The sequence below is a fragment of the Musa acuminata genome, chromosome BXJ3-3 (genome assembly GCF_036884655.1).
Source record: "Musa acuminata AAA Group cultivar baxijiao chromosome BXJ3-3, Cavendish_Baxijiao_AAA, whole genome shotgun sequence".
Taxonomy (NCBI): Eukaryota; Viridiplantae; Streptophyta; class Magnoliopsida; order Zingiberales; family Musaceae; genus Musa; species Musa acuminata.
Window position 1 is genome coordinate 36,906,056 of NC_088351.1, and position 13,550 is coordinate 36,919,605.

General features: G+C 36.4%; 1 protein-coding gene across 1 annotated transcript; it reads right to left on the reverse strand.

Moving 5' to 3' along the window:
* Positions 1–585: 585 nt before the first annotated feature.
* Positions 586–4,309, reverse strand: LOC135632573 (zinc finger CCCH domain-containing protein 17-like). The gene is made up of 9 exons (XM_065141182.1): positions 3,599–4,309; positions 3,415–3,510; positions 3,249–3,338; positions 3,045–3,146; positions 2,740–2,883; positions 2,124–2,243; positions 1,991–2,050; positions 882–979; positions 586–801 (listed from the first exon to the last, which is right to left on the reverse strand). The coding sequence occupies exons 1-9, from the start codon at positions 4,307–4,309 to the stop codon at positions 657–659; spliced, it is 1,566 nt and encodes a 521-aa protein (XP_064997254.1). The 3' UTR covers positions 586–656.
* Positions 4,310–13,550: the final 9,241 nt, after the last annotated feature.

Sequence of the window (13,550 nt, forward strand, 5' to 3'; positions counted from 1 at the left end):
GTTGCTTGTCACAATTTTCAAGATTATACGTGATCTAATCATGATTCGATTCGAATCGGAACCAAATCGGGTTAATCATTGGACAATCGATAATTTTGAGCTGATACATGATCTAATCATGATTCGATTCGAATCGAAACCAAATCAGATCAATGGTTGGACAATCGATAATTTTGAGCTTGGTTTTGATGGTTCTATTTCGCTTTTTGAAATTTAGAGCCAAAAACAAAATCATTTCTGAAATGGCAAAAAAAATAAAAAAATTCTAAAGACCGCTATAAATGATGAATACATCTTTCCAAAAGTTTAATAAATGACTAATTAGAAATTTTTTTAAAAAAATTTTAAAATAAAAAAATAGAGATGTTTCGAGTTCAAAATCGATTAGAACAATTTAATTCCGATTCTATGTTTGGTAGATGCTGATTTTAAAACTACTATCGATCATTTAAAACTTTTCATTCTATGAAAAATGTACATTATCCATCCTTTTTAGGGACAAGATAGACATGGCAACTCATAACATTACAATGTTCATTTTGTACAGTATAATGCATGTATCAGTAAGAAACAAGAAGTTGGCACCAAAAAACAAACTGGTCTAATGACCATTTTTATTCATTCAACATGACTGATAACAGATACAAAGTGTCAACTCAATCACTCGGTGATGATACATTGGTCAAATACCTCCACACCTTGACGGCACCCATCTCATCTCCGGTGAAAAAGAGCCCGGACGGTCCGATATGCAATGACCTAACGTTACTCTTGTAGAATATCGTCCCTCTTCCACCAAACCTAACATTTCGAGTAGAAAGCACATTAGACAAAATACATGAGATGCCTTACGAGCTAATACTTGTGATGGAGATACTTACGATGGCAGTTCAAACATTTGAACACTGTGGTCATCAAGGGAACACATTATGACTGGTTTCTCATTTGCATCGTATATTCCTTCCATTGCTAAAACTCCCTGTGACAGATCAAGTAACATGTTAATTATGATAAAGAACACGGTCATAATTTCCTAGAGACATAAAATTAATTTGAACATTCATGTAATGTGCAAGTCATTTGTGGAGATTATGAAAGGAAATGGTTGTCTTCGCAGCACAAAGGTAAACAAATCAGGTTCGTAAATCAAAGCATGTTCACAAAACTTTAGTGTCAAGGATATTTTAGCTCATGCAATATATAATTTCCACTTCAAATGCCTATTTATACCATTATATTCATAGTTCCATTATGTTGATAACTTCTTAAAGTAAAACAGACTATCTTCAACAACAATACTAAATAGAAGCTGGGACAAGTTGAAATGACACATGGACAACAAAAATTTTATGATGTCGAAGAAGTAATTAATGAAAGATACATAGAAGGTGATACACACGCTTATAACTAAATTTTTGGGAATGTTTCTTTCACTTTTTTTTAATCGTTCAGCTGGCACAGAACAATGTTGATGGCAATGACTTCAAATGAACATGAGGGTTTGTTTGCCCATTCTGTGCTTGCTCTTTAGGGAAGGAATAAATTCAACAATGTGACGAGGATGTAAACCACAAAGGACTAATGTTGCACAGAATTCATAAGACTATTATAAGTACCATGGTAGTATAAGAAATAAGTGTGTTAAAAAAGTAACAAAGATGTATCGAAAGTTCTTCCAATTAATTTAAGAACTCCAATATGGTTTCCTCACCAGTGTTTTCTTCTCTCAAAATCTGGCTTGGACAGGATAAAGTGTATCTTAGAGAAGCATTTGACAAAGAAGGATATCATGCGATCTAGCCATTCCACTGATTTCCTCTTAAATCAGTCTCATTACTGAGCTTCAAAATGTTTGATATAAATGTCAATAGATATTTAATTCTTTTCTCTAAATTTATCGCAAGTCACAATTGATAGTCTAAAATAATTGGATGCACTAAAGCAAATAAAACCTTCATCCAAAAGAAATGAATAAACATACGCAACTTACATGCTCTAAATTGTGGGTATATATTAGTTCTATACTGCCGGTATTCATGGCTGCCCAAACCTGCATTTAAAAGAATTAATAACAAAATTGAGAATGCAAATCATTAAATTTAGAAAAAGCAAAGAAATCTTACCTTAATCGTGCAGTCCAATGAGCAAGATAAGAGATAGTCGTTCCAGCACAATACAGAAGTAATAGTTGATGTATGGCCCTCGAGAGTGTGAATGCACTCAAGAGTTTCGAGGTCCCAGACCTGAAACAAAATTTAATATCGATTTAATTATATCTATGTCATCAAATTGAAATCACATGCAACAAATACCCATAAAACTAAGAAGCATCCTTCTTCACCGTAACATAAGAAGACATGGAGAAATGTGCCGAGGAAGTGGCAGACTTGGTGCATCGAGTTGAAATTTACTGAAAATGAAATCAATCGATCCTTTGTATGTTTACTGTTGTCAGTAGTTCCCAAGAAGTTGTCACATACAATATACATTTATTTGGCCACACACCAACAACACATGAAGTTTAGATTATGGTTCAGCTGACATGAGGCAACTGAATACTTTGAGGACATGATGTTTAACAAATAAGACAGCAATGTCAAGGACTGGATTATGTGCACCACATGAACAATGTAATGATCTTCTACTAGTATCTCTTCGTTAAATTCCATAGAATACAGAGTTATTCTGAAATCACAATAATCAGACGTAAAGATGTTAAAATGAAACACTTGTACTTACTCTAATTGTCTCGTCAACTGATCCAGAGTAAAGCCTAACTCCCACAATCAAGCTCACAACAGCTTGTCTATGCCCAGTGAGTACAGCAGCTGGTTCAAAGTTGTTGCCCTCTGTATTGGACTTCCACACTAGAATAATTCCATACTGAAATTAGGAAAAAGATAAGAATTTAGAGTATCAGTCATGAAAGACTGCTTAGTAAATCATTTTATAGTATAGTATGACTGCAAAACATCAAGTCCAGGTAAGATCACCAACTGACCATATTGCACACTTAAAACCACATGAAAGCTAGCAAAAACTACCTCGAGTCCAGCAAAGAGGAGTTCGTTTTGGAATGCCAAGGCATTCACCCGGCTAGCGGATCCTTCTAGGCTTATTTGCAAGCCAGTCTCTGTATTCCATGCCTGCAACAGCATTTGACAAAGATTTGAGAACTCACAACAGCACATCCAAATACCGTTTCCATTAGCCAACAAAAGATACACATGAAAGTTTACAACTCTAACCTTAACAGCTTTGTGAACACCGGCAAACACCCATGGCCCTTTGTTGAACATGCATATGATTTCAGCTTCCATATCTACCATCATAATGCACTGCAAGAACACAAAGTTTGTCAAACTTCACACTAAATTGAAGCTACAAAGAAACATCAAGTGCAAAGACATCAACCTGGCCAGTGTTACAGTTCCAAACTCGGACTATTCCATCTCGACTGCCAGTGTATAGCTTGTCTGACCCAGCTGGGAGGGCTATCCCCACAATCCCCTGCCATTGCAAATGTCATGAGAACAGTAATTCAGGGTGATAACATTATGAAGGGGAAATCACTGAGGCCAAGAGCTTTGAATTTCACCTTCGCATGACCTTGTAAATCAATCAAGTATTCAAACCAAGGATTGAGGTCATTGCATTTCTCTTTGGTTGCCACATGATCGTCTGTAATTAAACTTGCCTTATTGATCATATCGAGCATGACGACACTGTGGATCAGAGGTGGACAATGCTCCTTAGATGGACTGCAGACAGCCTCCTCATGTTCTTGTTGAATCATATTAACCTCATTTGTCAGCTTGCTTGACTCTCCGCTGCTGTGCAACGAAGGTGGACAGTGCTCCTCGGGTGTAGGGCTACAAACAGAGTCCTTGTGATCTAGCTCAATCATTTGGTTGCTTGGCCCTCCAGTATTTTCATGGAGCTGCTGCTTACAGGGATCGACATTAGGGTTTTTCCAGACATAACTTCTTCTCCAAGGGATTCCTCCATCAGATGAAGGACTACAAAAAGAGTCCTTGTGATCTAGCTCATTGGTCGGTTTGCTCGGCCCATTATTAACGTTATGGAGTTGCTTCTTACAGCGACCGACATTAGGGTTTTTCCGGGCATGACTTCTTCTCCATGAGATACCTTTATCACTGCTGTTTCTGTTTGAGGCACACGGCGGATTCTGACCGTGTAGGTAGGGGCATTGATAGCGGGTGCAACGCCCAGCCAACCAAAATTTACAAACGGGCATCCTCAATGATGCAGATGCAGGATGATGACGCTGATCAATCGGGTGACTCATCGACGCTGCCGCCGAAACCCATTCAAGAACAAGACAACAGAAGACAGATCAATCAATATAATCATCGAGTATAGGAAATCAAGGGAGGTCATGATTGAATCTTTCATCAGGGAAGAACACCACTGTCCATCTTTTCTGTATGTGATTCAAACAAATCTTCGAAATAGAGAATCCCATTCAAGAAAGTTGAGCGGACAAATCAATCAAATTGCGAGTCCAAGATTGGATCCTTGGTCAGGGAAAGAACAGCGCTGTATGTCCTGAACGATTTGTCCGGCCCAAAACACTATCCTCCAAACCCCGTATTTTTCATCAAATCGAATCTCAAGAAACAAACGGAAAGCCGCCGCCGTGCCGATCATAGATCCGAATACCGAGAGAGATAAAGAGGGGAATAATATGGGAGAGGAAGAGCGGGAGGAGGAGGCCTGGGAATCGTCGTCTTCGTCGAAGGGATTGGACATCATCGTCGCCGTCCTCCTCCTCCTCCTCCAACCTCCTGTATCTCTCCGAAGGATCTCCCTCGCCTCTCCTCTCGCTATGATTAAGAACAGCCATGGAATCGAAACGAGAGATCGTAGGAGAGACCGAACCTTTTCTCTGCTGCGACCTCCTTCCCTCTCTCTCCTCTTCGCGTTCTTTACCGAGCGCGCGATCGATTATGGTTCGGAGGCCCCCGCAACCCTTTATATACACGTAAACAGATTTACACTTAGATCTCTCTTTATTGTATAAAATACATACCAGTGTTCACAATTTTCAATAACACCCTAATAAAATAGAATTTCTCACAGATATCCCTACCTCTGCGTTTGGTGACATTGTCTTAAACGCCCTCCTAAATTTGTTTTTCACACATATATTCCTTTCTATCCATTTGATGGCATTTATATGTTTCCAATCTCCGGATCAATTCATTGCGATGACAATTAAATGTTTCGGACCGTCGGATCAGTGATGGCCGTCGACTCCACCGTCCGTCACTCGAGCCGGAAGATCTCGGCCGTACGCTTCGTGGGCTTCTCGTGCACCATATCTTGGGCCGAGCACGCGATGCAAACCGAGAAGCCTATGTTCGGGGAACCGACGCCAGTCCAGGTTACCCAAATTGCTCACCCAGCCCACCGCATCGCTCCCACAAGTGGGTCCCAAAAGGATCCAACCGCGAGTATGGTAATTCTCGTGTACAGAGTCCCACCTCAACCATCCTCATATTGAATTTTTTAGTGTTACAATCACATGTAATGAGGCAAAAAATTATATTGGTAAATTGCATAAAATTAACAATATTATGAATAATGGTATCAGTCAAGTGCATGGAGGTTTCTTTTTTTTGGTTAATATATATGATGTGCTTGTAATGTTAATATAAGATTTCACGTCACTTCTTACTAGACTCACTCAAAACAATTGAATAAGCTTAATGATGAATTGGGGGGGAGCATAAATAGCCTACTTACCATAAATTCTCATATGATCATACTAGTTACTCTAGTATGACATCATGCAAAATATAATGAGATTGGGGTGGATTTGTGTGTTTTCATGAGGTATTTGGTAATAGAAAATGCCTTTCTTAAGCACTAATTGTGACTAAGATGTCAAGCAGATTGGATAGGGAATTCACATCTTGACACACTTTTCATTAGCCAAGAGGGGCACTAAATCTTGTAATTATATTGTTTAATTTAGATAATTGTTTATGAGATTATAAACTATTTCCCAAGTGTATGTCAAACATTCTCCTTCTCATTCACTCATGTCTTATCTACTCTACCACAGTGGCTATGACAGTATAACCAATCATAAGGGTTTATGCTTGAATGAAAGTGCAGAAATAATGCATCCTTCACCTCAATTATGTGTACATAGAGATACTTCAAATACTTGAAAACAGATCCTCACACAATACTACACTATGAATCTCTTATGTTTCTGAGAGATTAAGAAGTTCTTTCAATATCACACCTATATCTTTAATTGGTGTCTCTGTTCACTATAACCTTTCATCTTTGGATATTTTCATGATGCCTTTTCATTTAGCAAAGACTATCCAACAATACTACATGCATATTTGTGTAACTTTATTCAGCTCCATTTAAATATACAAACTTCTTCAGAGAGATTCCACCTGAGCCATCTTACTCCTAATTTTATTCATGAGAAAAGGAGATGGCTCTCTCAAAGCTTAAAAGAGTCCAGTCTAATGATTCCTGAAGCCACAAGGAGAACATGCAAACAGTCCACTCTTGAGATAGAAAACACCTTCCAAGTACAAAGTACATCACTAACACAATCCATATACTTGTTCTTCTGCTCATAATGAGGTCAAGAAAGGAGGAGTTGCATGAACAAGGAGAACATGCTGTTGCAGGTCACGCATGCAGCCTCCACTAGCAAATGCCTGCCAAATGCATTGTTTTGTAATGCTAACATTTCCATATATTAGCATGCATGAATCAATAAAGAACACTCAGAAACCTAGAAATCTATGATGTTAATGATGGTTGCAAGGTCACCAAGACCAGATAAGAGTACTAGGTTGCAGTCCCATCCATAAAAGCATCGCATTACTGTTCTTTTATGCTCTAGAACAGGTGGAAAGCAAAATATATGCCAGCAAAGTGCACCAAAAGATTCCTTAATGTTACTTCTTAATGCCAGGGGCTGAACTTTAAGAGTAGTATATGCTTTAATTACATTGGTTAGGGTTTATGATGTCCATCCAGCAGTAGATCATGTCAGACACCAAAAGCTTTGGTGGTGCATGCATGCTTCCTGTGATTTCACCTGAAACAGTTCTCAGAAGATAAATATTGTGTGTGTATGAGGAAGGATGGCAGGAGTCATAGAAGTGGATCTCCTCATATTAGGGTAAGTTTTGAATTAATCTCACATAAAAAAGTTGATTAGATGATTTGATCTGCACACAGCTCCATAAAAGCAAAATTGAATTGGATTCCCAACCAAAAATTATGATAGATACTCAACACTCTATGTTCAAATAGTCTTTATATTTCTGAGGTTACTATGACCCTATCTAATTAGATGGGTTATTCTTTGAACAAGATTAATCCAGAAAATGGGTTACATGATTTCTTTTTTATCTATAATGAAGAAGATTAATCCAGAAAATGGGTTACATGATTTCTTTTTGATCTATAATGAAGAAGTTTCACATCCTACATTGTCCAAACATCCAAAAAGTATCCTTAGTGTCTGTCACTTCATTGAGAGGGGCATAACCTTTGACAAGAATCTAATCTAAATCTAATCAAATTGATATTTTTTTCTCTGGAACCATCATGTACTTGTCCCAATCAGTTTATGCCTTAAATATTAGGCCTTCCATTCTATTTGACCAATCTAAGTTTGAAATGATAGAGAGACAGGTAATGTCCATGGCATGTGCAAACTGAGAATAACAAGTGGAAACAACACCCTTCTTGATGCTATGATAAGGTTAAATAGGTTGGTAGAAGGTGGCATGCATATGGCAGCCCAGTATGATAAAGCTAAATAATCAACAAGTGTCAGCAACTGGCTCATAATTACTCTCTAGCATTAGGTTTTGCTCCCCATGCCACTAAACATTTACATCTTTGGCACAGCATAGGAATAACATTACCTATGATCTCTCCTATTTCCATTGATGGGTGAAATGGAGGTAAGGAAATCCCTTAAATAGCTTCCTGGTACTATACCTTTTATGGTTATACTTTGTAGATGACATGTATCTTGTTGTTGGATCAAGGCATGAATACTCTTTCTAAAGATTCTTTCAAGGTTTATGTGGATCCAAAAAGACCTTCACAAACTCATTTAAATTGTTTGCACTTTGGAATTGTGGATTAAGAGGCTATTTGCAGTCAGAACTAAAGAAGCTAAAAGAATGCTGATCAACATCTAAGATTACAATTGCCCATTAAGCACAGTTATAGTACTTCTCATAGATTTTATCATGTCCAAGAGGGTTTACTGATGAGATCAGTGTGTTTGGATTCGGAACTTATTTAACTCAAGATAAACAACCATATGAAACTTAGGAAGGATTCCCAATCACTACTAGGATGAGTGATTCACTAACAGCTCAGCTATATCTTATTTAGTTGAACTTTGATTGAACAGGTCCTAATATTATTAGTCCAAGGTTCTTGAAACATGTCAGATAGATCTCAACGAGGAACTCAATTAGGTAGTAAAGTAATGAGACCTAAATTCTCAATAAAGCACTCAACAAGATTTTCAATTCAATCTCTCTTAAAGTTGTTCCTCACTTAAGGGTGACAGCTGAGTCTCAAATTAGGTAGAACCTTGTACATTGTTGGAGACATAAATAACATTACAATAAGATGACTCTAGGCATATTATTATTTTATACTGCTACAATATCTAAAAACTTTTCCAAATTAAACAAAGTGAAGAACTTGAGTACTATTTATGTAGACCTAATTGAGCTAATGAGACATAATTAAGCATAGAATAACACTCTAATCAGTTAGGATAAATGAGAATGTGATGCTTAGTATCCTTTGGAAGACAGTTGATAACCTATTTATGTTACTAAAAGATAGTGAAGTTAATTACCAAGAAATACTCAAATTGTGAAAATAAAAAGATGATAACGAGGTCACAAAAGAACAATCTGACACAGAAGCTTGATGAAGCATGAAAGGTCATCGACATGATGACATAATATGTACATACCATGTTTCTTTTGGCAACACAAACAACACCTAGACAGCAGCTTATACCAGACTATACTCAAGTCCATGAATCATTGAGCTCAAAGATATATCAAGCACCATAAATATTACTGCCATGAGAGGGCATGGAAGAAACAGTTCCAGGTGAATGCATGAGTATTTTCATGCAAATTTTGAAGTTACAGGTTTGTTCTTACAGGAACATGGTATTAACTTGATTGGTTTGTGCAAACAATCTTCTCAATAGTTCTTGATAGTAGCCTCAAGGCATGAAGAAGATGTTGGTATGTCACAAACAACCATCATATCATAATAGAGAAGATGAAGAGGGAGCATTAACCTAAAGAAATGACAACTAAATACTAAAAAATGGATTTCACAGATGAAATAATACATTATAAAAAATTAGAGAAAAAGGAAAAAGGAATATCCACTCAACTCAACTACAATGCACAGGATATGTTCCCACACACAGCTATAGCTACTTTTGCAATCTGCTCTATTGTTGAACAGGTGATCATTTTGTTCACTGATGTCAAAGTAAATGCTGCTAAGACAAGCTTTATATTTCAGAAGCAACCCTAGATTAATAATGGAGAACTTTATAATTAACATAGTATAATGCCTGCAAATCCTATAGAAAACATACTCAGTTCTTGCACAGAAAAATCTAATCTTTTTTCCATCTCCAAATGCATCTATTCAGTTCCCAGTCCCCATATAAGAACAAGTATCATTTTTTAGAAAACAACTTGATACACATTTTGGTTTTTATTTATTTGGAATAGATATATTTATTGTTTAATGAACTCTTAAATTTCTTAGTTCCTTTTACTTTTCCTCCTCATCTTGGGATTAAAACCCTACAAAGTGCCATGAGGAACACAGTTTAGCCACAAAAGAAGATACCATTTCCTAATAATGGATTGAATAAAGGACTGTTCCCAAAGGTTATTCTTTTGTTGCTGTCTCATCAACAAATTTAATCTACTTCCAACACTGATCCATAATAGTTATTACAATCTATGAGACACTATAAAGCAAGTGATATAAGGGTGCAATCTTCTACTACTTTGATTGTAGAGTTTCTTGCGTAAGGATAAGCAATTCATGATTAAAGAAGATTTTGATTCCAAAACCTTATTATTAATAACCAAAGTCTTTACTAGCCAAGCTATATTGCATAAGTATTCAAGGTAAAAGTAGAAATTGAGTATAGGGTTCCATTGCATTCAGATGTGGTTTCAGAATGATAACAACAAGCTAACTTCAAGGTTTGTCATAAATTGGACCAATCATGTGATTTCATGTAAAAAGGTTATAGAAAGTAATCTCAGATTGTGGAGGTAATGCATTGGTATGATGTTTGAGTTGCCACAAGACAACACTCCAAAGTGCAGTGAGTACTGTCTTCAAACCTTAAACTGCTACATATGTTTTATCTTTTATATGAAAAAAAGATTTTAGTGAAGTTTACTAAATTATAGTTTGCATTAGTTCATCACACATAAATTTTAATAACTTTAAATTTAATTATATTATTATCATATAATTTAAGCACCGATCTTTTTGTATTATTATCGGTTGGTCTAATTTTGAAGATGTTCATTCATACATTTCTATTTTTTTTGTTTTATATTCGGTATAACATAAGAAGTGGATCAGTGCATGAGACTTTCGTCAATGATTCATCGAATTCGTAAAAGTATTCGGTTTAAGCTAGATGTCATTGATTGAAAGGTGGCTTCATCAGACTAGATTTAGAATATCAACACTAGATCCCTGCATCAAAGATAATTTTGTCTATATAATACCCTCCTTAGGTCTAATCCCTTCTCACTGAACCTCCTCCATCCTTCTCTCTCTCTCTCTCTCTTTCCACCCTTTGAGACTCCAAGACATGGCCCTTTAGCTGGAAATCTCTCAGATCTGTAGTGAGAAGTTAGATCTAGTTCTTCCTGGTTGGCTTCTTTATATTCTCTGATAGCTTCAAGGATTATTATTTGTTACTACAATCTTTCTCTAGGAGAGAGCATATCATTGATATTTGGATCTCTATGTGCTTCTGTCTTTTGGTTTCACTTGTTCAAGAGAGAGTCCTAATCCTTACTGGTGTTGCCTCGATACAAATCAATGTGTTTTCTTGGTCTTCGTTCACCTTTCTCTAACCTTCCGACAGCTAGTACCTCTCTGAGTCAGCAGGCACTCTTGTTCATGGGGGGGTGCTATGCATGGAGCGGATCTGGCAGTACACCTTGCATCAACTTCTGTCTTCTTGTTTTTGATGCTGTTTCCTGCCTTTCATGATCAGCAGCATCTTGAGCTGGGATTCTTCTCGGGCCAACATTAGGGCTTTTCCCAAACGAATCCATCTCTCCTCTACCTGTGATCTTGTCATTCGATGTGGTGCACGATGCTCATTGTATAAGCCGGTGTTTGCAGGTGTGGCATCATCAAGATTCACATGGATTACACAGTTGTTTTGATCAGTGAGAATCTTGATGATGCTGCATCGGCAAATACGCGACTGTGGAGCTTTTTTACTCTGATTCCCTTGAGGTATGTTGCATCTTCCTAATAATTTTTCTTGTATGTGGTGCCTATTGAAGCGATGGAACAGTTCTTCCTCTTCTTTCCTTTATTTTTTCTTCCTTAGTTGTCTGATTCGCGAGATGTTGAATGATCTTGAAGCTTAGCATGGTGTTGAAGGAGTAGGTTTTCCATCGGCGACACTGCTTGATGAATATATATGTCACCAGTGATGCTTTCTTGTTTGGCCTTTGTTCTAAACTTGTCTTCTTTCTTTCTTTTGATTTTGATGGAGAGGAATGCAAACATTACACAGATCTATGCTACAATATCTTTCTATTGTTCATTAACAGTCATTTTGAATGATTTCCACAATCAGTTTCTTGTGTGCATATATTTTAAATGTTCCATAGTTGCATTAATGAGATCTGAACTCTGAAGATTTTTGTTTTCAAAGATTAAAGCAATCATTGACTGCTTATTATGTGCCTGTCAACAGCAAAAAAAGAGATTAATTCCCTTTGTTTTTCCATCAAACAACTCCTATAAGCACCCATTTCCAGGGACTATTAATATTGTAAGTCATCTTTTTCTTGTGGACAAAGAAAAAAATAAAACACTCAATGTTCATGTCCATGGTGATTTGAGATGAAACAGAAGAATGTTCCTCTCAAGCTTCAGAACCTAAAAAATGTTGATTGGAGAAAGAAAGAAATTAGGTGGTGTTTGATACCAATATTGCTGAGTTATCCAATAAATCAGCCAGTCAGTGTTCAAGGCATTGTTGTTATCAGAAATTTTTATAGGATTTTCTATCCTTTTTATGTTCTTTACAGATATGCTGGTCAGGAACTTTCTTTACAGATAAAAAAGGAAATTTTTATTCTTTTTATGTTCTTTACAGCTATGAAGTCTAGTCAAATGATAAAATTTAGGTTCTGAAAAGTGTGGAGAGATAAACAAAACTGATCAACTGGTGGAATTTAGTATCTAAAAATTGGAACAGTCTAAGGAAATAAATGAGTTGCTGAGGCCACCATACAAGAGAGGTGAAATTTAGAAGGGAAGAGAGCAAAATATTTTCTCTGAATTTTTTTGATCTTTTTGTCCCCAATCATTTATTGTCTATCTGTTTATTGAAAATATTCTTATGTATAAGATGATAAAAGATATCCTAAGAGGATTGTCTTAAGATATCATTAATGATCGAAAGAATCATGTTGTATATATTAGGTTTAGCCTATAATCTAAAAGCTTAAGCCTTTGAATTGAATTGGTATCTGACCTAATATATATTAATCTCGACCAATTTAACTTAGATTTATCATTGTAAAATTTTTAACATGATATCATATGATTTGATTGAATGAGGATAAATCACACTATTAAGGTAGATGCGTACGAGATATTAAAAATATTCTTGTGTATTAGATGCATAGAGATATTATGAGAAGATAGTCTCATATGACTGATGATTGAAAAAGTCAAGTTAATTGTTATCGTAAGATTTTCGATACTGCTGAAACTTTTTTTTTCTTCTATTTTTTCCATAAATAAGTTGGAATTAAGCATTGGGCAAGCAACTTTTTGTATGAATAGAAATTTGAGATATTTCACTGCCAATGGATGAACAGTGAGCAGGAAATGTTGGAAGGCAAGCTGTGGAAGACATTTAACACTGGTCGGTGGTTACACCATTGGAGCCAGCAAAAGCCACACTGTAGATTGCAGTGTAAAGTAGGGCCAAACTCCAAGAACAGGTTTTAGAAGAGTGTCTTAACAATGCATTCTAATCTCCTCTCCTTCTGTGCACACAATAATCATGCAGATTTTTGGAGTTTATACCATTACTCCCTTTTAGCTTTTGAGATTCCCATCATTAAAGTGAATAATATGTAGACATTGGGTGAATGCAAGCAAAATCTGTGTGTGAAGTACATATGCTGATATGCAAGCAAGCATATATTTCATGTCTAAAATACAGTCTAAATCAATTTTAGCAGCAA

What these genes read in the sequence shown, in the direction of transcription:
- LOC135632573 (XM_065141182.1), bottom strand. Translation starts at nt 4,309, where the DNA reads ATGAGTCACCCGATTGATCAGCGTCATCATCCTGCATCTGCATCATTG. An exon ending in GGAACTGTAACACTGGCCAG is followed by an intron (nt 3,339 to 3,414) that starts GTTGATGTCTTT and finishes GTGTTCTTGCAG; the next exon opens with TGCATTATGATGGTAGATAT. An exon ending in TCCTCTTTGCTGGACTCGAG is followed by an intron (nt 2,884 to 3,044) that starts GTAGTTTTTGCT and finishes TCCTAATTTCAG; the next exon opens with TATGGAATTATTCTAGTGTG.